The sequence below is a fragment of the Pelobates fuscus genome, chromosome 12 (genome assembly GCF_036172605.1).
Source record: "Pelobates fuscus isolate aPelFus1 chromosome 12, aPelFus1.pri, whole genome shotgun sequence".
NCBI lineage: Eukaryota > Metazoa > Chordata > Amphibia > Anura > Pelobatidae > Pelobates > Pelobates fuscus.
The window spans coordinates 2,392,884-2,419,675 of NC_086328.1; the positions used below are offsets into that span (position 1 = coordinate 2,392,884).

Consider the following 26,792-nt stretch of genomic DNA (forward strand, 5'->3'; position numbering starts at 1 on the left):
GACACTCCAGTCCTTTAAAGCACACAAGCTTATGGACGTACTTTAGAGGTTATAGTGATAGCAGGTAGCGATGTAATGGGGAGTCATGCAGAGCAGTGTGTGTGTGACACCAGTAGGCGATAGCAGGTAGGGATGTAATAGGGAGCCATGCCGCGCAGTATATGTGATGTCATCAGTTGATAGCGGGGTAGTGATGTAATAGGGAGCCATGCTGCACTGTGTGAGATACCAGCAGGTGATAGCTGGGCTATAAATGTAGCAGGAAAGACATGCTGACTGTTTGGTTGATTTTATGAGGTGATAGCATGGCAGAGATGTAGCAGCTACTGAGGGTCCGTTATAAAAAGCCCGACTCTCTGCTGTCTCTCTAACCCTGAATCTGTATCCACATGGCCCCCTCTGCAGCTACTGAGGGTCCGTTATAAAAAGCCCAGCTCTCTCCTGTCTCTCTAACCCTGAATCTGTATCCACATGGCCCCCTCTGCAGGTACTGAGGGTCCGTTATAAAAAGCCCAGCTCTCTCCTGTCTCTCTAACCCTGAATCTGTATCCACATGGCCCCCTCTGCAGATACTGAGGGTCCGTTATAAAAAGCCCAGCTCTCTCCTGTCTCTCTAACCCTGAATCTGTATCCACATGGCCCCCTCTGCAGCTACTGAGGGTCCGTTATAAAAAGCCCAGCTCTCTCCTGTCTCTCTAACCCTGAATCTGTATCCACATGGCCCCCTCTGCAGCTACTGAGGGTCCGTTATAAAAAGCCCAGCTCTCTCCTGTCTCTCTAACCCTGAATCTGTATCCACATGGCCCCCGCTGCAGGTACTGAGGGTCCGTTATAAAAAGCCCAGCTCTCTCCTGTCTCTCTAACCCTGAATCTGTATCCACATGGCCCCCGCTGCAGGTACTGAGGGTCCGTTATAAAAAGCCCAGCTCTCTCCTGTCTCTCTAACCCTGAATCTGTATCCACATGGCCCCCGCTGCAGGTACTGAGGGTCCGTTATAAAAAGCCCAGCTCTCTCCTGTCTCTCTAGCCCTAAATCTGTATCCACATGGCCCCCTCTGCAGCTACTAAGGGTCCGTTATAAAAAGCCCAGCTCTCTCCTGTCTCTCTAACCCTGAATCTGTATCCACATGGCCCCCGCTGCAGGTACTGAGGGTCCGTTATAAAAAGCCCAGCTCTCTCCTGTCTCTCTAACCCTGAATCTGTATCCACATGGCCCCCTCTGCAGCTACTGAGGGTCCGTTATAAAAAGCCCAGCTCTCTCCTGTCTCTCTAACCCTAAATCTGTATCCACATGGCCCCCTCTGCAGATACTGAGGGTCCGTTATAAAAAGCCCAGCTCTCTCCTGTCTCTCTAACCCTGAATCTTTATCCACATGGCCGCCTCTGCAGGTACTGAGGGTCCGTTATAAAAAACCCAGCTCTCTGCTGTCTCTCTAACCCTGAATCTGTATCCACATGGCCCCCTCTGCAGCTACTAAGGGTCCGTTATAAAAAGCCCAGCTCTCTCCTGTCTCTCTAACCCTGAATCTGTATCCACATGGCCCCCTCTGCAGCTACTGAGGGTCCGTTTTAAAAAGCCCAGCTCTCTCCTGTCTCTCTAACCCTGAATCTGTATCCACATGGCCGCCTCTGCAGCTACTGAGGGTCCGTTATAAAAAGCCCGACTCTCTGCTGTCTCTCTAACCCTGAATCTGTATCCACATGGCCCCCTCTGCACCTACTGAGGGTCCGTTATAAAAAGCCCAGCTCTCTCCTGTCTCTCTAACCCTGAATCTGTATCCACATGGCCCCCGCTGCAGGTACTGAGGGTCCGTTATAAAAAGCCCAGCTCTCTCCTGTCTCTCTAACCCTGAATCTGTATCCACATGGCCCCCTCTGCAGATACTGAGGGTCCGTTATAAAAAGCCCAGCTCTCTCCTGACTCTCTAACCCTGAATCTGTATCCACATGGCCGCCTCTGCAGCTACTGAGGGTCCGTTATAAAAAGTCCAGCTCTCTCCTGTCTCTCTAACCCTGAATCTGTATCCACATGGCCCCCTCTGCAGATACTGAGGGTCCGTTATAAAAAGCCCAGCTCTCTCCTGTCTCTCTAACCCTGAATCTGTATCCACATGGCCCCCTCTGCAGGTACTGAGGGTCCGTTATAAAAAACCCAGCTCTCTGCTGTCTCTCTAACCCTGAATCTGTATCCACATGGCCGCCTCTGCAGATACTGAGGGTCCGTTATAAAAAGCCCAGCTCTCTCCTGTCTCTCTAACCCTGAATCTGTATCCACATGGCCCCCTCTGCAGGTACTGAGGGTCCGTTATAAAAAGCCCAGCTCTCTCCTGTCTCTGTAACCCTGAATCTGTATCCACATGGCCGCCTCTGCAGATACTGAGGGTCTGTTATAAAAAGCCCAGCTCTCTCCTGTCTCTCTAACCCTGAATCTGTATCCACATGGCCCCCTCTGCACCTACTGAGGGTCCGTTATAAAAAGCCCAGCTCTCTGCTGTCTCTCTAACCCTGAATCTGTATCCACATGGCCGCCTCTGCAGATACTGAGGGTCTGTTATAAAAAGCCCAGCTCTCTCCTGTCTCTCTAACCCTAAATCTGTATCCACATGGCCCCCTCTGCAGCTACTAAGGGTCTGTTATAAAAAGCCCAGCTCTCTCCTGTCTCTCTAACCCTGAATCTGTATCCACATGGCCCCCTCTGCACCTACTGAGGGTCCGTTATAAAAAGCCCAGCTCTCTCCTGTCTCTCTAACCCTGAATCTGTATCCACATGGCCCCCTCTGCAGATACTGAGGGTCCGTTATAAAAAGCCCAGCTCTCTCCTGTCTCTCTAACCCTGAATCTGTATCCACATGGCCCCCTCTGCAGATACTGAGGGTCCGTTATAAAAAGCCCAGCTCTCTCCTGTCTCTCTAACCCTGAATCTGTATCCACATGGCCCCCTCTGCACCTACTGAGGGTCCGTTATAAAAAGCCCAGCTCTCTCCTGTCTCTCTAACCCTGAATCTGTATCCACATGGCCCCCTCTGCAGATACTGAGGGTCCGTTATAAAAAGCCCAGCTCTCTCCTGTCTCTCTAACCCTGAATCTGTATCCACATGGCCCCCTCTGCAGGTACTGAGGGTCCGTTATAAAAAGCCCAGCTCTCTCCTGTCTCTCTAACCCTGAATCTGTATCCACATGGCCGCCTCTGCACATACTGAGGGTCCGTTATAAAAAGCCCAGCTCTCTACTGTCTCTCTAACCCTGAATCTGTATCCACATGGCCCGCTCTGCAGCTACTGAGGGTCCGTTATAAAAAGCCCAGCTCTCTCCTGTCTCTCTAACCCTGAATCTGTATCCACATGGCCCCCTCTGCAGCTACTGAGGGTCCGTTATAAAAAGCCCAGCTCTCTCCTGTCTCTCTAACCCTGAAACTGTATCCACGTGGCCCCCTCTGCAGCTACTGAGGGTCCGTTATAAAAAGCCCAGCTCTCTCCTGTCTCTCTAACCCTGAAACTGTATCCACGTGGCCCCCTCTGCAGCTACTGAGGATCCGTTATAAAAAGCCCAGCTCTCTCCTGTCTCTCTAACCCTGAATCTGTATCCACATGGCCCCCTCTGCAGCTACTGAGGGTCCGTTATAAAAAGCCCAGCTCTCTCCTGACTCTCTAACCCTGAATCTGTATCCACATGGCCCCCTCTGCACCTACTGAGGGTCCGTTATAAAAAGTCCAGCTCTCTCCTGTCTCTCTAACCCTGAATCTGTATCCACATGGCCCCCTCTGCAGCTACTGAGGGTCCGTTATAAAAAGCCCAGCTCTCTCCTGACTCTCTAACCCTGAATCTGTATCCACATGGCCCCCTCTGCACCTACTGAGGGTCCGTTATAAAAAGCCCAGCTCTCTCCTGACTCTCTAACCCTGAATCTGTATCCACATGGCCGCCATGCGGTTTCTGACCAGGCATTTAGTGAGGGCTTGTTTCTAAATGTATAGTTGTATCTGTTATAAATGGATGCTAGCAGCAGAGGTTAAACCTACTGTTTATTTGAGGTAGATCAAGGGGGGCATGGGTGGTTTACATGCTCTCCCTCCTCGGGGGCCATCTTTTTGGCACTCATATTCCCAGCTGCGGCATACAAATATTGTTCTTCAGACAGGTGCCCAGAGTTGGAGGGTTTCACACTACTCAGGTGCTCCCCAGGTCCCTCTAGCCGTGTGGCTGGGAATCCTCACTCTGTGCATGGTATGGGTGGTATGGGAGAGCCCTGTGTAGTCCAGTGTCAGTTCATTGGAGGGTACATTGTCAGACTGTGGTGTGTGTGTTTTTTTTTCTCCTGGTTTAGGGTTCAAAGAGTCGTGCGGCTAGTGATCTCATTCTTTACACATATAACTCATTGCTAATATTATTATTGCTTCTAAGATATTTGTTTTGCACAAGGCCTGCTGTCTGGGGATTTATACTCTGGGGACTAGCACTCTGCCTCGAGGAAAGGCTCTTGTGTGTTTCATCAGCGCTCTACACACCTGAGATTTGTCACACTCCGTGCAGCACTGTACTGGGGGATTACAGAATAATACCCGCTTTTCATTTTAACCCTTACTCAATCTGTATCTGTGATAAGGAGCTTTCCCCCCTTTCTAAACCTTTTATTAGGTAAATTAAAACATTTTAGTGATGAGAACAGGTGTGATCTATATCAATAGAGAAAACTACCTCAATAAAGAGATAGAAAGTGTTTCTTTACAGTGCCCAAAATGTAAAAGCTGCTCAACACTAAAAGTGGAATACCCCTTACCCACAATAAAAAACAAATATACAGAAATAAGGTATACAAATTATACCAAACAAGTGGAGCGCTCTAAACAGTAGAGGGGTTTACTCACCCCTTTGGTACAGTGACAGTCTTGAAAAACTTGAATGTACATATACAAGGAAACAAAAACAAGAAAAACAAAAATATAGTGCAGATGTTCCAAAAATGGATAATTGGTAGTAAGTAATGACTGAAACCACTCACATGGACAGGAGCCTATATGGTATTGGCTCCGTAAAAGGATCCTTTATGCTTTTAGGGCAGCAACACACCCCTTTATCCCAGGTAGTGTCCCTCCAGGAGTATACAACGAGAAGAAAAGCAGAAAAACAACTGTGTAGAATTGCACATACTATAATGGTATTTTGAAATATAAATAGTTGTGCTCACCTTCTGCAGAGCCCTGAAATCCCGGCTCTGAGGTTGATAAACAATGTGCTACTTTAGAGGGGGAATAGCACTCTCCCCAATGGAGTTCCTGATGGCTAGAAAGGACTTTGGACCAAAGTATAAAATAGTAAATAACATTTATTGTATTAAAAACAAAATAAATGGGTACTTAGAAAGTAAAAAGATCCAATAAAAGTCCAATAAAAAGTCCAGAATAATCAGCTAAACGCGTTTCACTCTATGAGCTTCCTCAGTAGCTGCCTCCCTATATTTATTATGTGGGCAGTCAATCTGCTGGTTACATATACTGCTGGGTATATGGGACATTCTCCAGTTACACATAGTAGGTCTATTGTAACGATGTGTCCCTGAAAATGACATTCTTCCTTGATTCTCCTCTATAGGGATTGGACTTTACTCCCCTTTCTTTCCTACCCTCTTCAATGATGGGATATTCCTCTTCTCTTTCCCCCATTCAGTGCCCTGCAGAGGGACAATCCTTCTCTTTCCCCCATTCAGTGCCCTGCAGAGGGACAGTCCTTCTCTTTCCCCCATTCAGTGCCCTGCAGAGGGACAATCCTTCTCTTTCCCCCATTCAGTGCCCTGCAGAGGGACAATCCTTCTCTTTCCCCCATTCAGTGCTCTGCAGAGGGAACTTCCTTCTCTTTCCCCCACCCAGTGCTCTGCAGAGGGACAATCTTTCTCTTTCCCCCATTCTCCCAGCACTGCAGAGGGACAATCCTTCTCTTTCCCCCATTCAGTGCCCTGCAGAGGGACAATCGTTCTCTTTCCCCCATTCAGTGCCCTGCAGAGGGACAATCGTTCTCTTTCCCCCATTCAGTGCCCTGCAGAGGCACAATCGTTCTCTTTCCCCCATTCAGTGCCCTGCAGAGGGACAATCCTTCTCTTTCCCCCTTTCAGTGCCCTGCAGAGGGACAATCGTTCTCTTTCCCCCTTTCAGTGCCCTGCAGAGGGACAATCGTTCTCTTTCCCCCATTCAGTGCTCTGCAGAGGGACAATCGTTCTCTTTCCCCCATTCAGTGCCCTGCAGAGGGACAATCCTTCTCTTTCCCCCTTTCAGTGCCCTGCAGAGGGACAATCCTTCTCTTTCCCCCATTCTCCCAGCACTGCAGAGGGACAATCCTTCTCTTTCCCCCATTCAGTGCCCTGCAGAGGGACAATCCTTCTCTTTCCCCCATTCAGTGCCCTGCAGAGGGACCTTCCTTCTCTTTCCCCCATTCAGTGCCCTGCAGAGGGACAATCCTTCTCTTTCCCCCATTCAGTGCCCTGCAGAGGGACAATCTTTCTCTTTCCCCCATTCAGTGCCCTGCAGAGGGACAATCCTTCTCTTTCCCCCATTCAGTGCCCTGCAGAGGGACAATCCTTCTATTTCCCCCTTTCAGTGCCCTGCAGAGGGACAATCCTTCTCTTTCCCCCATTCAGTGCCCTGCAGAGGGACAATCCTTCTCTTTCCCCCATTCAGTGCCCTGCAGAATGACAATCCTTCTCTTTCCCCCATTCTCCCAGCCCTGCAGAGGGACAATCCTTCTCTTTCCCCCATTCAGTGCCCTGCAGAGGGACAATCCTTCTCTTTCCCTCATTCAGTGCCCTGCAGAGGGACAATCTTTCTCTTTCCCCCATTCAGTGCCCTGCAGAGGGACAATCCTTCTATTTCCTCCATTCAGTGCCCTGCAGAGGGACAATCCTTCTATTTCCCCCATTCAGTGCCCTGCAGAGGGACAATCCTTCTCTTTCCCCCATTCAGTGCCCTGCAGAGGGACAATCCTTCTCTTTCCCCCATTCAGTGCCCTGCAGAGGGACAATCCTTCTCTTTCCCCCATTCAGTGCCCTGCAGAGGGACAATCCTTCTATTTCCCCCATTCAGTGCCCTGCAGAGGGACAATCTTTCTCTTTCCCCCATTCAGTGCCCTGCAGAGGGACAATCCTTCTATTTCCTCCATTCAGTGCCCTGCAGAGGGACAATCCTTCTCTTTCCCCCATTCAGTGCCCTGCAGAGGGACAATCCTTCTCTTTCCCCCATTCAGTGCCCTGCAGAGGGACAATCCTTCTCTTTCCCCCATTCAGTGCCCTGCAGAGGGACAATCCTTCTCTTTCCCCCATTCAGTGCCCTGCAGAGGGACGATTCATCTTTTACTTGGGTAATAATTATTTTGCATTATACATATTTGCATCATTTAATTTCAAGTATGTCAGTCAGCGCAATATTTAGGTGACTGGGTGCAGATGGAAGACTTGTGGTGTCTGCTGGGGTTATGAAATCATTAGCATTATGTGAATCAGACATGTTTCATTGTGTGAGTGGGCTCATGTATTGAAGCGTTTTTTTTCTAACCACCACTTTAGATGTTATGAGAAGACAGACAGCATGCCAAGCAGTAAGCTCCAGGGGCCGGTGAACTCCCTCCAGGACCTGTCCGTTAACCTGTCCAGTGGATTGCAGACTAGAGTGGTGCCACCTCAAAACCCAAAAATGACCAGAGACGAGGGGGCCAGACTAACGGTAATGACTACACATTAATTCAAGTCATTTTCTTGCATTCCCGCACAGAGAAGCTTAGTGAGACAGATGTTGGTGACTGAAACCTGGGATTATCCAGCAGAGAAACAAATCAATGCAGACAGATGTTCAGAAAAACCTTTACTGAGACTCTGCGGGTCCGAGGGCTGGTCTTCTGCAGCAAGATGTCCATGTGCTTAACCCATTGCGAGAAGTGTGGGTGTATACATGTCCTACTATGGCAGAGTCAATTAATGTGGGCACATGTGAAAGGTTTCCTTAATGGTGTTATCTAATGCTTCTGATTTGATATTTTAATGTGTATTGTGACCGTGACCCTTGACTTGTTCCCAGAGAGTGAATGCTTTGCTCTGTCTTGGGATACAAGAAATGCTACTCTAGATTTGTCCTATTGAAACAAAAGTAACGATCGAGTCATGTTTATTACCATGTATTTTTTCCTTCTTCCTATATAGCTGACCCCCTCAGCATTTCTCAGGGAAATGTCTCTAAGCACAGAGCAGAAACTGGCCAATACGAAAGTGATGTATCTACCAAGGATCATTGAGCTGCTTGACATGAGTGAGACCAGCCATCAGAAGGTGTTTATTTTACTCGTGATGATTATTTTTTTATTAATATTGGTATTTATATAGCGCCAACGTATTCATCAGCGCTTTACAATGTAATCAAAAGGATGAAATTTAACAATAATTGAGACAATCACAATGTTACAGGAACAATAGGTTAAGGAGGACCTTACTCAAACAAGCTTCCAGTCGATTAATCAATGCCCCGTTAAATGATCCAGCATACCGGGACCCTCTGGGTACTAACACAATTTAAGTACATTTGATAGGTTGTAGCCTCATCATCATGCTCTGTTTTCTTCTTCACATTCAAATATCTTTAGATTTGCAAAATTTGCTTTTTGCAGTATATCCCCTCTTCCTTAGCCATGCCCCTTTTCACATCTTCCTTAACGTCGCTGTACGTAAGCAGCTCAGCCATTAAGAGACCTGGACCTGCTCCACAGCCAGTCACTGTCCTCGCTGTGAAGTACCATATAGATTATAAGGAAACATGGATTGGCTGCTGGATGTAGTCCGGTAAGCTCACAATGAGCTCTCATTGGCTGAGCTACACTGTGTGCCTTCCAATTGGGAAGCTGTTTTGTGAAAATATAAAGTGTGGCTAAGGAGGACAGGGGTGTGCCACAGAAATCCGAAAACATTTATATTGTTCTCTCTCTCTCTCTCTCTCTCTCTCTCTCTCTCTCTCTCTCTCTCTCTCTCTCTCTCTTTTTTTTTGTGTGCAAAACTAACAAGATTTAAATGTGAAGAAAAATACAGCATGAATATGACATCAAAACATTTAAATGCGTTTAGATTGTGTTGGTGCCTGTAGTGTCCCTTTAACACTCCAAGTTTATTAGTCAATTTGTCAATCTCCACTGAGTGGGATGCTCAGTACTTGGATTGCAAATTGATTTCTGGGGTGTCCTCAATACAGGTAATTCATGAAATCTTGTTTGTACTACGTGGAGGTGTGGAAGAGCCATGGCCATCTTTCTGACTGTATAAGACGGTACCCACTTCAGTAGATATAACCTCATTATATATTTTCCACAGAAGTGAAATAAGAATTTTAGTTGTCCATGTGTACTTCTTATTAACCTTAATCTCACCTCTTGAACAAGAGACACAGGGCTTCACATGCATTCATCCAAACTGGTTACTTCAGCTAAGGGCTAATGATTATTATATTAAATTATAGCTGGTTTGTTGGGAATGGCATTTAGTATTCTGTCTGGCAGTCCGAGACTGGCATCTAGCATTGTATTTTCCACTGCTGATTTATTAACACATCTCTGGTTTGATTTAGTTTTCTAGTGTGGATTTGGACCAAGCATTGTTCCAGCCCTTTCCTTCAGAGATAGTCTTTCAGAATTATGTGCCCTTTAATACGTATGAAGTGCCACTGGTCTTGAGAAACAATGACAAGGTCAGTGAGAGGAACACATTTTTTAATGATCTCTTAAAAGTCAGAGTAGCATTGTTTAAAAGATTCAGAATCTTCTTCTTGATCCTTCCCCTCTAAGACACAAAACTTTCTACTTCCTCTTTGTGCATACAAATCCTTTTCTTTCTCTTTCCATTTTGAACTTCCTTCCTCTCTGAACCTATAGAACCTACTTCTGCCTCCTTCCTCTCTAAACGTACAGAACCTTCTTCTTCCTCTCTGAAGGTACAGAACCTTCTTCTTCCTCCTTCCTCTCTGAACGTACAGAATCTTCCTCTTTCTCTCTGAACGTACAGAACCTTCCTCTTCTTCCTTCCTCTTTCAACGTACAGAACCTTCCTCTTCCTCCTTCCTCTTTCAACATACAGAACCTTCTTTCTCTCTGAACGTACAGAACCTTCTTCCTTTCTGAACATACAGAGCCTCCTTCCTCTCTGAATGTATATAACCTTCCTCTCCCTCCTTCCTCTTTCAACGTACAGAACCTTCCTCTTCCACCTTCCTCTTTCAACATACAGAACCTTCCCTTTTCTCCTTCCTCTTTCAACGTACAGAACCTTCTGTGACGAACGCCCCTGGACGTTTGCCACAGGCTCCTGAACGAGTGTGGAAGCTAGCCTCCTGCCCACTGACTATGGGCCATAGCAAAGGCTGGTAAAAAATCTTGGTTAGTGGGATTTATTTGTACTGTTCGGGAACCGAACAAACTCACAAACTGCGGACCACCTCTGGGCTAATTAACCCCTATTTTTCCTTCCCATGAACCATTCTCTTCCTCCGTTCAGGAATCTGTTTAAATTTTATTTTTATGTTACCAAAGTTGACCGACCACTAGCCCTGATTTTATGGAACTGTTTTGGGCATAGGACTATGTTCACAGTCGGTCAAATAATTGACTTCCATGGAAATCTCGATCCCCTTAACTGATCTGGGTGATTTTTGGATATGTTAGTCACTTAGATCAGGGCTATCAGGGGATGTAACTTTTGTGGGGTATAATGAGTATAGCAATCCCCAGATTGAATATAGCTGTTCCCTCCACACATGAGACAAGGCTCTATGTTGAGGGTTAAGAGAAACTCCTTTAATAGCAGCCACAACTGGCCTTATATGCATGTCCCCATGCAAGGTTTTTTTCCGGTTACATATTCCAGGGGCATACTGCAGCAAAAACAAACACATGATTACATTGGCTCTCAGGTCCAGGACACTCCCACACAAAACAAGATAATCCCTCCCCTGTGCCTGGGAGAAAATTGTAGATTATGCTAGCTTTAGTGTACCTATAATCTTAATTTTATTAATGTCAGGAGGCTTCATATTTGCTTAAGTCTCTCTTTACTAGAACTCCACAGCAGCACATTAACATAGAGATAAGACAACCAATCAGAAAAAAGGTAATGCACTTTCTCTTTCATGCTGCGACAAAACAAGTGACAGTATAAACAAAACAATATATCTGGATTCCCAGAAGAAACTGGAGCCAACTGATGAGCATCTTCCGGAGCAGTGGTTCAAATGTGGTACCATATATGAAGCTTTAACCCCTTAAGGACACATGACATGTGTGACATGTCATGATTCCCTTTTATTCCAGACGTTTGGTCCTTAAGGGGTTAAACTGAAACAAGATAAACAGAATCAAAAAATTGGTTAACTAGTGAAATATACTTACAAAAAGTTACCATTACTAAAATCAACAGGAATTTCACCCAAACATTCTAGAAGTATACCCAAAAACAACTATGTGACAGATAGAAGTGTAAACCAGCAACAAAAAAACAGTACATTTACCTGATAGACCCAAATCACCTGACAAAACAGAAAAAGAGTAGGGTGAAAAACTGGGAGGGAAATATTTGCCTTGTGTCATTAATAAAAGTATAGGTACACTAAAGCTAGCATAATCTACAATTTTATAACCTGACAGGAGGCTTCATATTTGCTGTTTTAAAACTCAGCCAACAAGGCCAACAAAGCATGAACAGCCGATCTGAAATACATTTTTTGGAAAGTGTCTTCTCAAGACCAGTCCACCGAACGCAGGATGTCTTGCAGTGAAGCGCCAGATGCCACCACGTCCCTAATTGAACAAGCTCCGAAAGCTGGATCCACGCCTGCCAAAGACAACAACCATCTGATCCATCGTGCCAAGATTGTAGAGGAGACCAGTTTGTGAGGTTGTATGTATGAGACCAGCAATTGTCCTAAGCGAGCAGGGCGAAGAGGAGTCGAATCGCCACATAACGAGATAGGGCTGCCACCTTGCAGAGCTTAGGTGAGTCCCGGAAATGTGTGTAGAAAATAGTCGTTGAGTCAGAGGGTCACCCCCTCTGGTGAAAAAGGAGAACGCGTCAACATCAAACGTAAGGCATAGCCGAAGAGCGAACTTGGCTGAAAGCTGTCGGAGGGACAGGTCTTGATTGTCCGGCCAATCCTGTACAAATTATAAGACCGTGCGTACATCCCAGAGTGAGGAGTACTTGGGTGTTGGACGACGTGTTAGTCTGATACCCCTGAGAAGTCTGCAAACCAACGGGTCTTGGCTAATGGGGGGACCTTGGAGAGGCACATGAGCCGCCGAGATCTCCGACCTGGCAACGTTACCCGAACAATATGACTGTCCCTGGTCAAAAAGGTGAGAGAGGAAGTTCAAAACACTGGATACAGGGACTGTAAAGGGATCGGTATTGTAACGGAGCTCCTAGTACTCCAACCAAGTACCTCCGTTGATGGATGCTCCTAGTGCTTCCCGAGTGCTCCAAGCACTTCTCCAGACACCATAAGCACTGCAGACCGAACCTCTCTTCCTGCAGAGAGCGAAGCTGGAACAAGCTCTTAAAAGAGCTTAGTGATTATAGCTAGGGGAGTATGTAGACTATAGCAATCCCCTAGTGTAGATGCAGCCGTATCCCCCAATCATGAGACAAGGCTCTATGTTGAGGGTCAAAACAGGAACAGACAGAGCTGTGGTTTTATTGTTTCTTATATACACATTCTTAAACAATGTTACCACCCACATGTTTTTTTTACACAATGTTACCACCCACATGGTTTTGTAGAACAGCCAATCAAACACATATAATACAGTTAAACACTCCTATTCATTCCAGCAAAATCCTCACCTCTGCCTGTGATATAATTACTGTACACAATGGGCTAATGTAATTATCACAGACAGGAAAATACAGTTTTACACAATATTCATAACTTTAAAAGTATACATCACATTCGCATAAACTTTACACATTCTAAACCAGTATACAAACATATGTCAAAATCATAAAAATTGGTCTAGTGGTTCATAAGTTAGATGGAAGTCCTTTTTGACCAGCTGCAAGCATGGCTTTCCTGCCCCAAACCAGTTCCACAGAGTTAGGCTGTGCAGCCGGTCTATCTTCTCCGCTATCCTGGAGATAATTGGCTTAACTGGGTGTGGTAAGCCAATTATCTCCAGGTACAGAAAATATCTCCATTCACAACAGCAGCAAAAATACATAATTTCCATTACACTGAACAGAACCCCCACATTCAACCTATCCCCAGATAGCTTGGATCTGAGCGCTCAATATATCTGAACAGCGCTCAGTTCCCTCAAACAGAATAAAATCGCCATGGGGTTAAAGTTTAGCACGTGCTGATGAGAAGTTGAGGAGGGACAAAGCAGCCAGTTTCATTTAAAGGGCCATACACCCCAGGGCCATAATCACAGGGCAGGAGGCTGGCAAGAAGGCCTCTCCAGGACCAAGAGGCGAAGGACACTTCGTCACAGGTATTCTGTTCCAGGTATCAACGACACCAAGAGTTCCATGTGGATAAGTAACTTCTCCGAGTCCCAGGAGTCCCGAAGGAGGGTCCTAGCCGACTCCGATAGGTCGTCGACATTCCAGGTTCCCCTGAAAGAGTCCAGGCCACTAAGGAGAGGCTGTCTGTATGTATGTATCTGTATGACGGTATGCCTCTGTATGTATGTATGTGTCCGTATGCCTGTATGTCTTGTACGTATGTTTCTGTATGTCTCTGTATGCATGTATGTAACTGGATGTATGTTTGTCTCTGAATGTCTGTATATATGTCTCTGTATGCATGTATGTAACTGTATGCCTTTATGTCTCTGTATGTACGTATGTGTGTGTCTCTGTATGCCTGTATGTCTTTGTATGCATGTTTCTGTATGTATGTATGTGTCTGTATGCCTGTCTATATGTATGTGTCTGTATGACGTTATGTCTCTGTATGCATGCATGTATCTGTATGTGTGTATGTCTTTGTATGCCTGTATGTATGTATGTATGTGTCTGCATGCCTATATGTCTCTGTATGTATGTTTCTTTATGCCTGTATGTCTGTATGTATGTGCCTGAATGTCTTTGTATGTATGTGTCTGCATGCCTGTCTGTATGTATGTGTCTGTATGACGGTATGCCTCTGTATGCATGTATGTCTTTATATGCCTGCATGTCTCTGTATGCATGTATGTCTCTGCTTGTATGTCTCTGACTGTATGTGTCTGTATGTCTCTGTATGATTATTGCTGTCTTTGTATGACAGTGTACCTGTATGACTTTGACTGTGTGACTGAAAAATGATGCCTGTGTGCCTGTGGTTTGGGAGGAAAGACACACAGGTGAAGATGCATTTTTTTTTTTTATGAGGGTTGGGGGCGCCAAAATGCATCTTCACCTATGTAACTAAAAATCCTAGCACCGGCCCTGTGTGGAATGAAAGTCTATTACGTAGACCCACGCTGTCTGAAGCACCCATGCGTCTGAGGAAACCTCCCGCCACCTATCTATGCAGTGATACACCCTGCCCACATGTAACAGAGTGGAAACAGTAACTGACAGAACAGGGCTCACCTGTGGGCATCCTTGAACGTATGCGAGCTCTGCTACCTCTACCGCGGTCCGACCTTTGGGAGGTGAAGGTCCTTGAGTGGTAGGTGGGAAAGAAGGACGGTGGCTGGGATCCTCAATTGCCAGAGGGTCAGAAACAGCCGGCGACATGACCACAATGTCATCCAGCCCTGCCAAAAACAGGACCTCCAGCGTTGCTAAAATCCCCATAGGAAAGCATTGAAAAGCATTTTCAATGCTTTCCTATGGAGAGGTCTAATGCGCATGCGCGGCATTTCCGCGCATGCACATTAGGTCTCCCCAGCCGGTGGGCGGGTTCAGTCTCCTCCGCCAGCTGACGTAATGAAGGGTATGTCAGCAGCCGGGGATGGGAGGTGGGAGGGAGAGGAGACCTGCAGTGCCGGGAAAACATATTGTTTTCCTGGCACTGGAGAGTCCCTTTAATGTGCTGCTGTGGAGTTCTGGTGAAGAGAGACTTAAGCAAATATGAAGCATCCTGTCATGTTATAAAATTTAATCCGGAACTGTACTAAACGCAATTATCCCCAGGCACAGAAAACACTTTTTAACAACACCCCGAAAGCACCCCAAAACACATGGAAACCCCACAAATCACATCCCCTTATAGCCCCGATCTGGGGGACCAACATATCCAAAAATCACCCATATCGGTCCAGGGGTTCTGGATTTCCATGGAAGTCATAATTTTGACCCACCGTGCACATGGTCCTATGCCCAAAACAGTTCTAGGGAATCAGGGCTAGGGGTTGATCTCTCTGTCTGGAGTACAAAAGTACATAAATCACATACGTTTTTTAAAAGGCCCATAGTCTTTTGGCAGGAGGCTGGCCAGCAGGCCCTGTGACAAACTGCCATTTGCCACTGGGCATTGGAGAGAACTGATCGCTAGCCTCCTGCCCTGCGACTATGGCCCTGGGATGTATTGCCCTTTAAGAACTGCATTTGGGCATAATGGATTTTTATAATGCTGTTCCTGGCCCTTTAAATACTTTGGAGCAGTGTTACAACTTTTAAGCTGGCACTTCGGATGCAGTCGAAGTGCCGAAGTCGTCGAAATGGCCGCCATTCGACAAACGAACACGTGGCGGCGGCCATTTTAACTGTGTGTGTGCAGCCAAATCTATGGAACTGTTTTCGGCTACCCAATTGCACGAACACAGCTGACCTGTACCTTCTTCGACACTGCGGCTGGAGACTAAGTCCTGTTTTTCTCGGTGTAAAATAGACCGACCGCACAGCCCAAATCCATGGAACTGTTTTGGGCATGAAAATGTGCTTGCGGTCGGTCAAAAGTGACTTATACCTATCTCCCGAACGGCTGAACGGATTCAAATGATTTTTGGGTATGTTTGTATTTGGAATGTTCTGATTAATAATATGCAACTTTTATTAATAATGGATGTATGGTTTTAGAGTTATGAAAGTTGGGTAAAAAGTATGTTTTAAACTGTATGTATAATTGGGTTACCTCTCAGGCTAAGGGGAGGGAATCTGTGGGATGTAACCATTGTGTGATTGGGTAATGTATAATTGTCTGTGGGCGTCTCCCTTGCACGGGAGAATTGCACAAAAGCAGAGTGTGTGCCATTAAACCGGAGTTCTTCTTGATCCCTCAAAACGTAGCCTTGTCTCGTTATTGGAGGGAGCTACTATAATCACACTGGGGATTGCTATGCTCTGCATACTCCCCTGAGCTTGAATCACTTGGTTCTTTTGAGAGCTTGCTCCTGTTACGCTCTCCTTGGAGGAGAGGTCTTTCCCACACGGTCCTGGAGGACAGAAGCTGATTCCAGGTTGGACGGAAGACGGCGCGGCTCCAGTTAAGCTACGGCGGTTGTGGAGTCTGCGGTGGTTGTGGTGTCTGCTGCAGTGTTTGGAGTCCTCAGGAAGCGCTAGGAGCATCCGTCAACAGAAGGTGTCCGTTACAGGCCCCTCCAAGAACACGTGGCACAGGCATTTCTCCCACACGTCCTCTTCCTCCTTCCTCTCTGAACATACAGAACCACAAGTTAGGCTGAAATTATAGTGAAAATGGGATGTATTTTTTTCTACTCCATAATTTGGGTTAAATGTTGTAATTCAGAGAGGCGGAGCCAAGCCAGCGAACTGAACAGACGTGCAGAGCTGTAGCTCCGTACCAACAAGCCTAAAAACAGCAACTAACCGGGTGAAAAATCACCGGTACACCGACTAGCACCCCACCTACACAATGGGAAAACGAACCAAGAAGCTCAAGGCAGCAATGGCATCAGGAACCCGTAATATTGGGGAGTACATGCAGGGAAGCCTCCCGCGCGTGGCGCCCAAGATGGCGGACCTACATGCGGAGGCCTCGTCGGAGGAGGAAGAAGCCTCCATGGACACCCTAGATGATATCCCACAAGCTGGCAGCCTGTATATGGAATCCTCGGACGAGGAGAACAACACCCCGGCCACAAAGGGAGACATTAAGTCGCTCCTCCGCGACATCTGCAAGATGTTTCAGGCGGACCTAGCAATATTGAGAGAAGACATGCTCTCGCTTACAGGGCGAATCAAGGCCGCAGAAGAAACAGCGGCCCACCTCAAAGCCGAGCAAACCACACTTGCCGCAGAGCAGAAAAGGCTAACCGCCTCACAAGCAACAACGACACAGAAACTAACCGATTATGAAGACCGCAGCCGCAGCAAGAACATCAAGATTAAGGGTATCCCTACCTCGATAGATAAGACTGAACTGCCACAATACGTGGGGCGCCTGCTCCAGCAAATACTTCCCCACAAACAAGCTAAGAACATCCTGATGGACAACATATACAGAACCAGCAGGCAGGGCAGACAGCCCCAACAGACAAACGGCGATGTCATTTTACAGCTTGTCACACACCTAGACAAAATGGCGATTCATTCTATAACGACCTCTCCAAACCCATCTTGCTATGGAGGCAAACAATGCGCCCTGTTACCAGCACGCTGAGACGGCAGAAGATCCTGTACAGCTGGGGCACACCACGCTCTCTTCAGATTACCACGGAGGGGATAACCCATACCATTTGCTCACCGGAGGAAGGCCAATCGTTCCTGACCCAGGAAGGCATTGCAGCACAGAGAAAGCTCAGAAGGAGTAGCCCTCGGGGACAACAATGGGATGTGGACAACATCGCCCCATTCGAACCACTGAGAGACCACCACCCGCCTGAGACAGAACCAGGGGACTAAAAACCGAGACAACCGCCTCATGACCTCGTGAAGGCATGGGACTTACGTACTAGTTTGGGACACTTGCGTTAACCGTATATCTTTATGATTCACACGTTGGAATGCATAGAACGTCTGGTATGTTTTAAAAGTTACAGGACTTCCTACTAACTCCCTCGGAGGACAGGCGCTAGGTTGTAAATACCGCTGTGTTTGCCATGTTTGCTTTAGCTCTCTCAGACTAGTAACTCTAAGTAGATTAATTTAGACTATTTAGTGTGTGTAAACGTTATATGACTTCCTGCTAAGGCTCAGAAGCTGCCAAGCGAAAGGCGAAAGGCACGACCACACACAGTAATAGCCTAACGAGGCTCTACAAAAGAGCCTGCTAAACGGCGTTTAAACTAATTATGGGCGCCCATATCGACCACCGACAGCAGGTTACCTTGACCACCCTGAGCAGATCACCTTACCCGGTCCACTGCCACAAGGTTAAGAGACCACTGTAATTTGCCTCCCTTACGAGCTTAACTTAGAAACATAGTTTGCTATACCATTGTCGGATGCACACTGTTAACCTAAACTGAACCTGTACTTCGTGCCTAACCTGCTCTTAGTCGAAGACAGACCTATGATCAGAAATCTGCACGTATAAAGGGAACCGCCTGATTACACACCGCTTAGCTCTCCCTGCAGCTATACCCATAACACGACGATATTAACCCATTGCTATGAGGTCCACGTAGGCAGCACTCTTAATCTGAATCTCCCCTATGATTTTCTCTACCAGTCAGGCACAATTTGATGCTAAACTAAAGAGAACGGCTAAGCAGACATAAATATCGCATTAACTTAAATGTTTATACCGCTTCAGAAAAGCAATAACATGGAGACGACACGACAGTTAACAGAATCCTAAAGGTGACTAATCCATTCACAAACTTGACTAGCTTAGCGTGTTTTAACCTCAACTATTACTGTTACAATGCCAGTTATTCCCATGTAATCTTTATTTTATTTTTGTTATCAAAAAAGAAAACGTGCTATTTAATCTGCCACACTTTACCTGGTAAAAATGTATTGAAAAGTTTGCAGCTGCTATCGTGGCTCTGCAAGCCTGTTGTTAATCTGTGCACGATAAAAATAAAGAATTAAAAAAAAAAAATGTAATTCAGATATCATCTTCACTGTTCTCTGTCCAATAATTAGACTCAAAACTTCACTTTACCAAATCCAACACATTTTGAGATAAATACATTGTAAATCTCATTCTTTGAAAATGTACAGAAAGAAAACCTCACAAACTGTTTGCAAGAAAGAATATATATTCCGTGTCAGGAAGTGTCCCAGGAAAAGCATGTCATTGAGTGATTAGTTAGTCAGGCTATTAATTGGCTCTAGTTAGTGGATTCTATTGTTCTCACTTCTTTAAGGTGCCCTCTGCTGAACAGTTATTACGTTAAGCATTTAATGAACGGTGTGTATTGGAAGTAACGATATAGTTGTGGAGCCCTGTCAGAGTGTATTTTTCGCTCTCTATAAACCTTGCATTTTATATTGCATATTGTGAATGGCAGGTGCCACGGCTAGTGAAGGTCATTCAGGAGAGCTCGCCGTATTTCAAAATCATCAGCCCCAATGATGTGTGCAATAAAGTTGCCCCAGGGATGCCGTCTACGTTCCGCATCATGTTCACCCCTGAAGAGAATAAGGTAAAGTAATGAAGTGGTCTTGGACAATCATTTTGCCCTCTGTCCTGTCTTTGTCTGGTATTTGTTGCTCGGAATACTAATACCTAACTGCCCATCTGCCGACCCATTCCCAGTGGCTGCAACATCGCTTAAAATAGGTCTGGAGACTGGCAGCACAATTACCAGAGACGCACACTGTGTGTTGACCACTTAATATTCAGCCCAAATGGCACTTCGAGGGCATCTTGGTTTTCTTGTTTGATTTAAGTGTTCTTGTCTTCAGCAACCGACATTTTAAACTTGAATTTGTGAAGTCACTCTGCATTGGCAAAGTTTTGCAAAGAGTGATGTTAGTTAGTCATATACCGAATGTGGCCCATCTTTAGTTTGCCCTTTGATTTTCTGCTCTGTACTTCCTGGATATAAGATGAGCAGTTACTAAAGTCATGTTTGTTTGTAATGAATGCTGCAGGGACGGTGCCTCACTACTTATTCCTTGAGGGATGGAGAGCCCATGCTATTTGCTTGGGGAAACTTAATAACCAAATTCAAGGGTTACAGCAAGACCCAGTTAAATCCACCTTGATACTCACTACAATATAATACAGCCTAAGAGAGAGTGAGAGCTGGAGTGTGAGCTTGGGCAATACAGCCTAGGAGAGAGTTAGCATTGGAGCAAGGAATAAGAATAAGCTGAGTATGAAGGTAGGTGGCGGAACCTGAGACAGAGAGGTGACTGTGAAGGTAGGTGGTAGAACCTGAGACCGAGAGAGGTGAGTGTAAAGGTAGGTGGTGGAACCTAAGACAGAGAGGTGAGTGTGAAGGTTGGTGGTGGAACCTGAGAGAGAGATAGCGGAGTGTGAAGGTAGGTGGTGGAACCTGAGACAGAGAGGTGTGTGTGAAGGTAGGTGGTGGAACCTGAGAGAGGTGTGTGTGAAGGTAGGTGGTGGAACCTGAGACAGAGAGGTGTGTGTGAAGGTAGGTGGTGGAACCTGCGACAGAGAGGTGTGTGTGAAGGTAGGTGGTGGAACCTGAGACAGAGAGGTGTGTGTGAAGGTAGGTGGTGGAACCTGCGACAGAGAGGTGTGTGTGAAGGTAGGTGGTGGAACCTGAGAGAGAGAGAGAGGTGAGTGTGAAGGTAGGTAGTGGAGCCTGAGAGAGAGAGGTGAGTGTGAAGGTAGGTAGTGGAGCCTGAGACAGAGAGGTGTGTGTGAAGGTAGGGGGTGGAGCCTGAGACAGAGAGGTGTGTGTGAAGGTAGGTGGTGGAGCCTGAGACAGAGAGGTGAGTGTGAAGGTAGGTGGTGGAACCTGAGACAGAGAGGTGTGTGTGAAGGTAGGTGGTGGAGCCTGAGACAGAGAGGTGAGTGTGAAGGTAGGTGGTGGAACCTGAGAGAGAGAGGTGAGTGTGAAGGTAGGTAGTGGAACCTGAGAGAGAGAGAGAGGTGAGTGTGAAGGTAGGTGGTGGAACCTGAGAGAGAGGTGAGTGTGAAGGTAGGTAGTGGAGCCTGAGAGAGAGACAGAGAGGTGTGTGTGAAGGTAGGTGGTGGAACCTGAGAGAGAGAGGTGAGTGTGAAGGTAGGTGGTGGAGCCTGAGACCGAGAGAGGTGTGTGTGAAGGTAGGTGGTGGAACCTGAGACAGAGAGGTGAGTGTGAAGGTAGGTGGTGGAACCTGAGAGAGAGAGGTGAGTGTGAAGGTAGGTGGTGGAGCCTGAGACAGAGAGGTGTGTGTGAAGGTAGGTGGTGGAACCTGAGACAGAGAGGTGAGTGTGAAGGTAGGTAGTGGAGCCTGAGAGAGAGAGAGGTGAGTGTGAAGGTAGGTAGTGGAGCCTGAGACAGAGAGGTGAATGTGAAGGTAGGGGGTGGAGCCTGAGACAGAGAGGTGTGTGTGAAGGTAGGTGGTGGAGCCTGAGACAGAGAGGTGAGTGTGAAGGTAGGTGGTGGAACCTGAGAGAGAGAGGTGAGTGTGAAGGTAGGTGGTGGAGCCTGAGACAGAGAGGTGTGTGTGAAGGTAGGTGGTGGATCCTGAGACAGAGAGGTGTGTGTGAAGGTAGGTAGTGGAGCCTGAGAGAGAGAGAGAGAGAGGTGAGTGTGAAGGTAGGTGGTGGAACCTGAGAGAGAGGTGAGTGTGAAGGTAGGTAGTGGAGCCTGAGAGAGAGACAGAGAGGTGTGTGTGAAGGTAGGTGGTGGAACCTGAGAGAGAGAGGTGAGTGTGAAGGTAGGTGGTGGAGCCTGAGACCGAGAGAGGTGTGTGTGAAGGTAGGTGGTGGAACCTGAGAGAGAGAGGTGAGTGTGAAGGTAGGTGGTGGAACCTGAGAGAGAGAGGTGAGTGTGAAGGTAGGTGGTGGAGCCTGAGACAGAGAGGTGTGTGTGAAGGTAGGTAGTGGAGCCTGAGAGAGAGAGGTGAGTGTGAAGGTAGGTAGTGGAGCCTAGGACAGAGAGAGCAGAGTATGAGGGCAGACTCCATCCCCCTCACAGCACTCTGAGCCCAGCACCCTTTTCCCGTTTTAATTCTCCTCCTGTCTGTCACTTTTCTTGTTTGTGCCACAAGCTGTCATTGGTGATTATGTTTTAACAGCGCTTCTCTCAGTGCATACGGGGTAAGAACACAGCCTTACAGGCCATTAAACTTGCGCTAATAGCGGAGAGAGAAACTCATTCTCTTCTGATCATGAATGCTACTTCAAACTGCCCTGTGGGGGATGTGACTCTGATCAGCTCTGCTTTTGGTACAGATGATTTATTTTTATATAGCTGCATCCTTCTCTCCAGAGGGAAAAAAATAGGCGCAGTCGGCAGCTTCTCTGGTTCACAGAGTTGGATAGCTTATTATAGCAGAACTTGGCAGGACTCTACATGTACAGGAAGAGGTGCTTCAAATCACTAAAGTGTGACATTTTCCACTACCATATATGCTGACTGTGCTTCCGGTGTAAACATATAGCCAGTACCGTATACACTGACTGTGCTGCCGGTGTAAACATATATAGCCAGTACCGTATACACTGACTGTGCTTCCGGTGTAAACATATATAGCCAGTACCGTATACACTGACTGTGCTGCCGGTGTAAACATATAGCCAGTACCGTATACACTGACTGTGCTGCCGGTGTAAACATATATAGCCAGTACCGTATACACTGACTGTGCTGCCGGTGTAAACATATATAGCCAGTATCGTATACACTGACTGTGCTGCCGGTGTAAACATATATAGCCAGTACCGTATACACTGACTGTGCTGCCGGTGTAAACATATATAGCCAGTACCGTATACACTGACTGTGCTGCCGGTGTAAACATATAGCCAGTACCGTATACACTGACTGTGCTGCCGGTGTAAACATATAGCCAGTACCGTATACACTGACTGTGCTGCCGGTGTAAACCTATATAGCCAGTACCGTATACACTGACTGTGCTGCCGGTGTAAACAGATATAGCCAGTACCGTATACACTGACTGTGCTTCCGGTGTAAACATATATAGCCAGTACCGTATACACTGACTGTGCTGCCGGTGTAAACATATAGCCAGTATCGTATACACTGACTGTGCTGCCGGTGTAAACATATATAGCCAGTACCGTATACACTGACTGTGCTGCCGGTGTAAACATATATAGCCAGTACCGTATACACTGACTGTGCTGCCGGTGTAAACATATAGCCAGTACCGTATACACTGACTCTGCTGCCGGTGTAAACATATATAGCCAGTACCGTATACACTGACTGTGCTGCCGGTGTAAACAGATATAGCCAGTACCGTATACACTGACTGTGCTTCCGGTGTAAACATATATAGCCAGTACCGTATACACTGACTGTGCTTCCGGTGTAAACATATATAGCCAGTACCGTATACACTGACTGTGCTGCCGGTGTAAACATATATAGCCAGTACCGTATACACTGACTGTGCTGCCGGTGTAAACATATATAGCCAGTACCGTATACACTGACTGTGCTGCCGGTGTAAACATATATAGCCAGTACCGTATACACTGACTGTGCTGCCGGTGTAAACATATATAGCCAGTACCGTATACACTGACTGTGCTGCCGGTGTAAACATATATAGCCAGTACCGTATACACTGACTGTGCTGCCGGTGTAAACATATAGCCTGGATGGAATCTAGCTGTATTGGCAATCTCTGTGAATCTAGGTGTCTCGCTGTACTAGTATTAACTGCTGAGCTATCTGGCTCGTTACAATAGCTGTATCAGTGAATTTCCTGCTAATTTGGGCTTTCCCTTCATTTAGGACTATTTCCATGAAGTTATTTGCATTACAGAACGGGAGAAGTTTCTTGTTCCTATCCGGGCAGTTGGGGCTCGTGCCATGTTGGACTTTCCGGATCAGCTAAGTTTCCAGGTCTGTCCTGTGAAATACAATTCACAAAAAACTCTCCTGGTGCGGAACATCGGAAATCGTGAGGCTTGCTTTCAGCTGCACACACAGAGGTACAGTACTAGAGATTAATAATGAAATCTAATTCTTGCACAGCCGATCTATTACTCACACAGCCGATCTATTACTCATACAGAGGTACGGTGTTAGAGATTAATAATGAAATCTAATTCTTGCACAGCCGATCTATTACTCACACAGCCGATCTATTACTCATACAGAGGTACGGTGTTAGAGATTACTAATAAAATCTAATTCTTGCACAGTCTATTCATTCTCTCACAGCCGATATAGTACTCCCACAGCTGATCTAGTACTCACAGCTGATCTAGTTCTCACAGCCGATCTAGTACTCTTTCACTTGCCAATTGGTAGTGGCTAGTGGAAATTTTGAGCACAGCAGTAAGACTTGTGTAAGATTCAAAATACTCTGAGCGGGCAGTGAGTAGAGATGCTCTGAGCGGGCAGTGATTAGAAATACTCAGAGCGGGCAATGAGTAGAGGTGCTCCGAGCAGGCAGTGAGTAGAGGTGCTCCCAGCGGGCAGTGAGTAGAGGTGCTCCCAGCGGGCAGTGAGTAGAGGTGCTCCCAGCGGGCAGTGAGTAGAGGTGCTCCCAGCAGGCAGTGAGTAGAGGTGCTCCCAGCGGGCAGTGAGTAGAGGTGCTCCGAGCAGGCAGTGAGTAGAGGTGCTCCCAGCGGGCAGTGAGTAGAGGTGCTCCCAGCGGGCAGTGAGTAGAGGTGCTCCCAGCGGGCAGTGAGTAGAGGTGCTCCCAGCAGGCAGTGAGTAGAGGTGCTCCCAGCGGGCAGTGAGTAGACGTGCTCCGAGCAGGCAGTGAGTAGAGGTGCTCCCAGCGGGCAGTGAGTAGACGTGCTCCGAGCAGGCAGTGAGTAGAGGTGCTCCCAGCGGGCAGTGAGTAGAGATGCTCTGAGCGGGCAGTGAGTAGAAATACTCCGAGCAGGCAATGAGTAGAGGTGCTCCCAGCAGGCAATGAGTAGAGGTGCTCCCAGCAGGCAATGAGTAGAGGTGCTCCCAGCAGGCAATGAGTAGAGGTGCTCCCAGCAGGCAGTGAGTAGAGGAGCTCCCAGCAGGCAATGAGTAGAGGTGCTCCCAGCAGGCAGTGAGTAGAGGAGCTCCCAGCAGGCAGTGAGTAGAGGAGCTCCCAGCAGGCAATGAGTAGAGGTGCTCCCAGCAGGCAGTGAGTAGAGGAGCTCCCAGCAGGCAGTGAGTAGAGGTGCTCCCAGCAGGCACTGAGTAGAGGAGCTCTGAGCGGGCAGTGAGTAGAGGTGCTCTGAGCGGGCAGTGAGTAGAGGTGATCTGAGCGGGCAGTGAGTAGAGGTGCTCTGAGCGGGCAGTGAGTAGAGGTGCTCTGAGCGGGCAGTGAGTAGAGGTGCTCTGAGCGGGCAGTGAGTAGAGGTGCTCTGAGCGGGCAGTGAGTAGAGGTGATCTGAGCGGGCAGTGAGTAGAGGTGCTCTGAGCGGGCAGTGAGTAGAGGAGCTCTGAGCGGGCAGTGAGTAGAGGTGATCTGAGCGGGCAGTGAGTAGAGGTGCTCTGAGCGGGCAGTGAGTAGAGGTGCTCTGAGCGGGCAGTGAGTAGAGGTGCTCTGAGCGGGCAGTGAGTAGAGGTGATCTGAGCGGGCAGTGAGTAGAGGCGCTCTGAGCGGGCAGTGAGTAGAGGTGATCTGAGCGGGCAGTGAGTAGAGGTGCTCTGAGCGGGCAGTGAGTAGAGGTGATCTGAGCGGGCAGTGAGTAGAGGTGCTCTGAGCGGGCAGTGAGTAGAGGCGCTCTGAGCGGGCAGTGAGTAGAGGCGCTCTGAGCGGGCAGTGAGTAGAGGTGCTCTGAGCGGGCAGTGAGTAGAGGTGATCTGAGCGGGCAGTGAGTAGAGGCGCTCTGAGCGGGCAGTGAGTAGAGGTGCTCTGAGCGGGCAGTGAGTAGAGGTGATCTGAGCGGGCAGTGAGTAGAGGTGATCTGAGCGGGCAGTGAGTAGAGGTGCTCTGAGCGGGCAGTGAGTAGAGGTGATCTGAGCGGGCAGTGAGTAGAGGTGCTCCGAGAGGGCAGTGAGTAGAGGTGCTCTGAGCGGGCAGTGAGTAGAGGTGATCTGAGCGGGCAGTGAGTAGAGGTGCTCTGAGCGGGCAGTGAGTAGAGGTGCTCTGAGCGGGCAGTGAGTAGAGGTGCTCTGAGCGGGCAGTGAGTAGAGGTGCTCTGAGCGGGCAGTGAGTAGAGGTGCTCTGAGCGGGCAGTGAGTAGAGGTGCTCTGAGCGGGCAGTGAGTAGAGGTGATCTGAGCGGGCAGTGAGTAGAGGTGCTCTGAGCGGGCAGTGAGTAGAGGTGATCTGAGCGGGCAGTGAGTAGAGGTGCTCTGAGCGGGCAGTGAGTAGAGGTGCTCTGAGCGGGCAGTGAGTAGAGGTGCTCTGAGCGGGCAGTGAGTAGAGGTGATCTGAGCGGGCAGTGAGTAGAGGTGCTCTGAGCGGGCAGTGAGTAGAGGCGCTCTGAGCGGGCACTGAGTAGAGGCGCTCTGAGCGGGCAGTGAGTAGAGGAGCTCCGAGAGGGCAGTGAGTAGAGGCGCTCTGAGCGGGCAGTGAGTAGAGGAGCTCCGAGAGGGCAGTGAGTAGAGGTGCTCTGAGCGGGCAGTGAGTAGAGGTGCTCTGAACGGGCAGTGAGTAGAGGTGCTCTGAGCGGGCAGTGAGTAGAGGAGCTCCGAGAGGGCAGTGAGTAGAGGCGCTCTGAGCGGGCAGTGAGTAGAGGAGCTCCGAGAGGGCAGTGAGTAGAGGTGCTCTGAGCGGGCAGTGAGTAGAGGTGCTCCGAGAGGGCAGTTATTCCAATATTTCTCGGGTCTGTAAGTATTAGGTTTATCATGTCCAAGCCACGATTAATGAGATTGAAGGGCTGCCATCGTCTTTTTCTTCTTATTTCA

At 47.8% G+C, this 26,792-nt stretch overlaps 1 protein-coding gene across 2 annotated transcripts in view; it reads left to right on the forward strand.

Moving 5' to 3' along the window:
* The window catches only part of HYDIN (HYDIN axonemal central pair apparatus protein), a 205,005-nt gene that overhangs the window by 16,584 nt on the left and 161,629 nt on the right, over nt 1-26,792 (forward strand). For both annotated transcript variants that reach the window (XR_010086125.1, XM_063437790.1), the window contains exons 2-6: nt 7,550-7,706; nt 8,180-8,305; nt 9,588-9,707; nt 19,357-19,491; nt 23,737-23,936. Coding sequence is in view for 1 of the 2 variants with exons in the window: in XM_063437790.1 (XP_063293860.1) it covers nt 7,572-7,706; nt 8,180-8,305; nt 9,588-9,707; nt 19,357-19,491; nt 23,737-23,936 (716 nt within the window). In the remaining variant the exon portion in view is untranslated. The remainder of the gene's footprint in view (nt 1-7,549; nt 7,707-8,179; nt 8,306-9,587; nt 9,708-19,356; nt 19,492-23,736; nt 23,937-26,792) is intronic.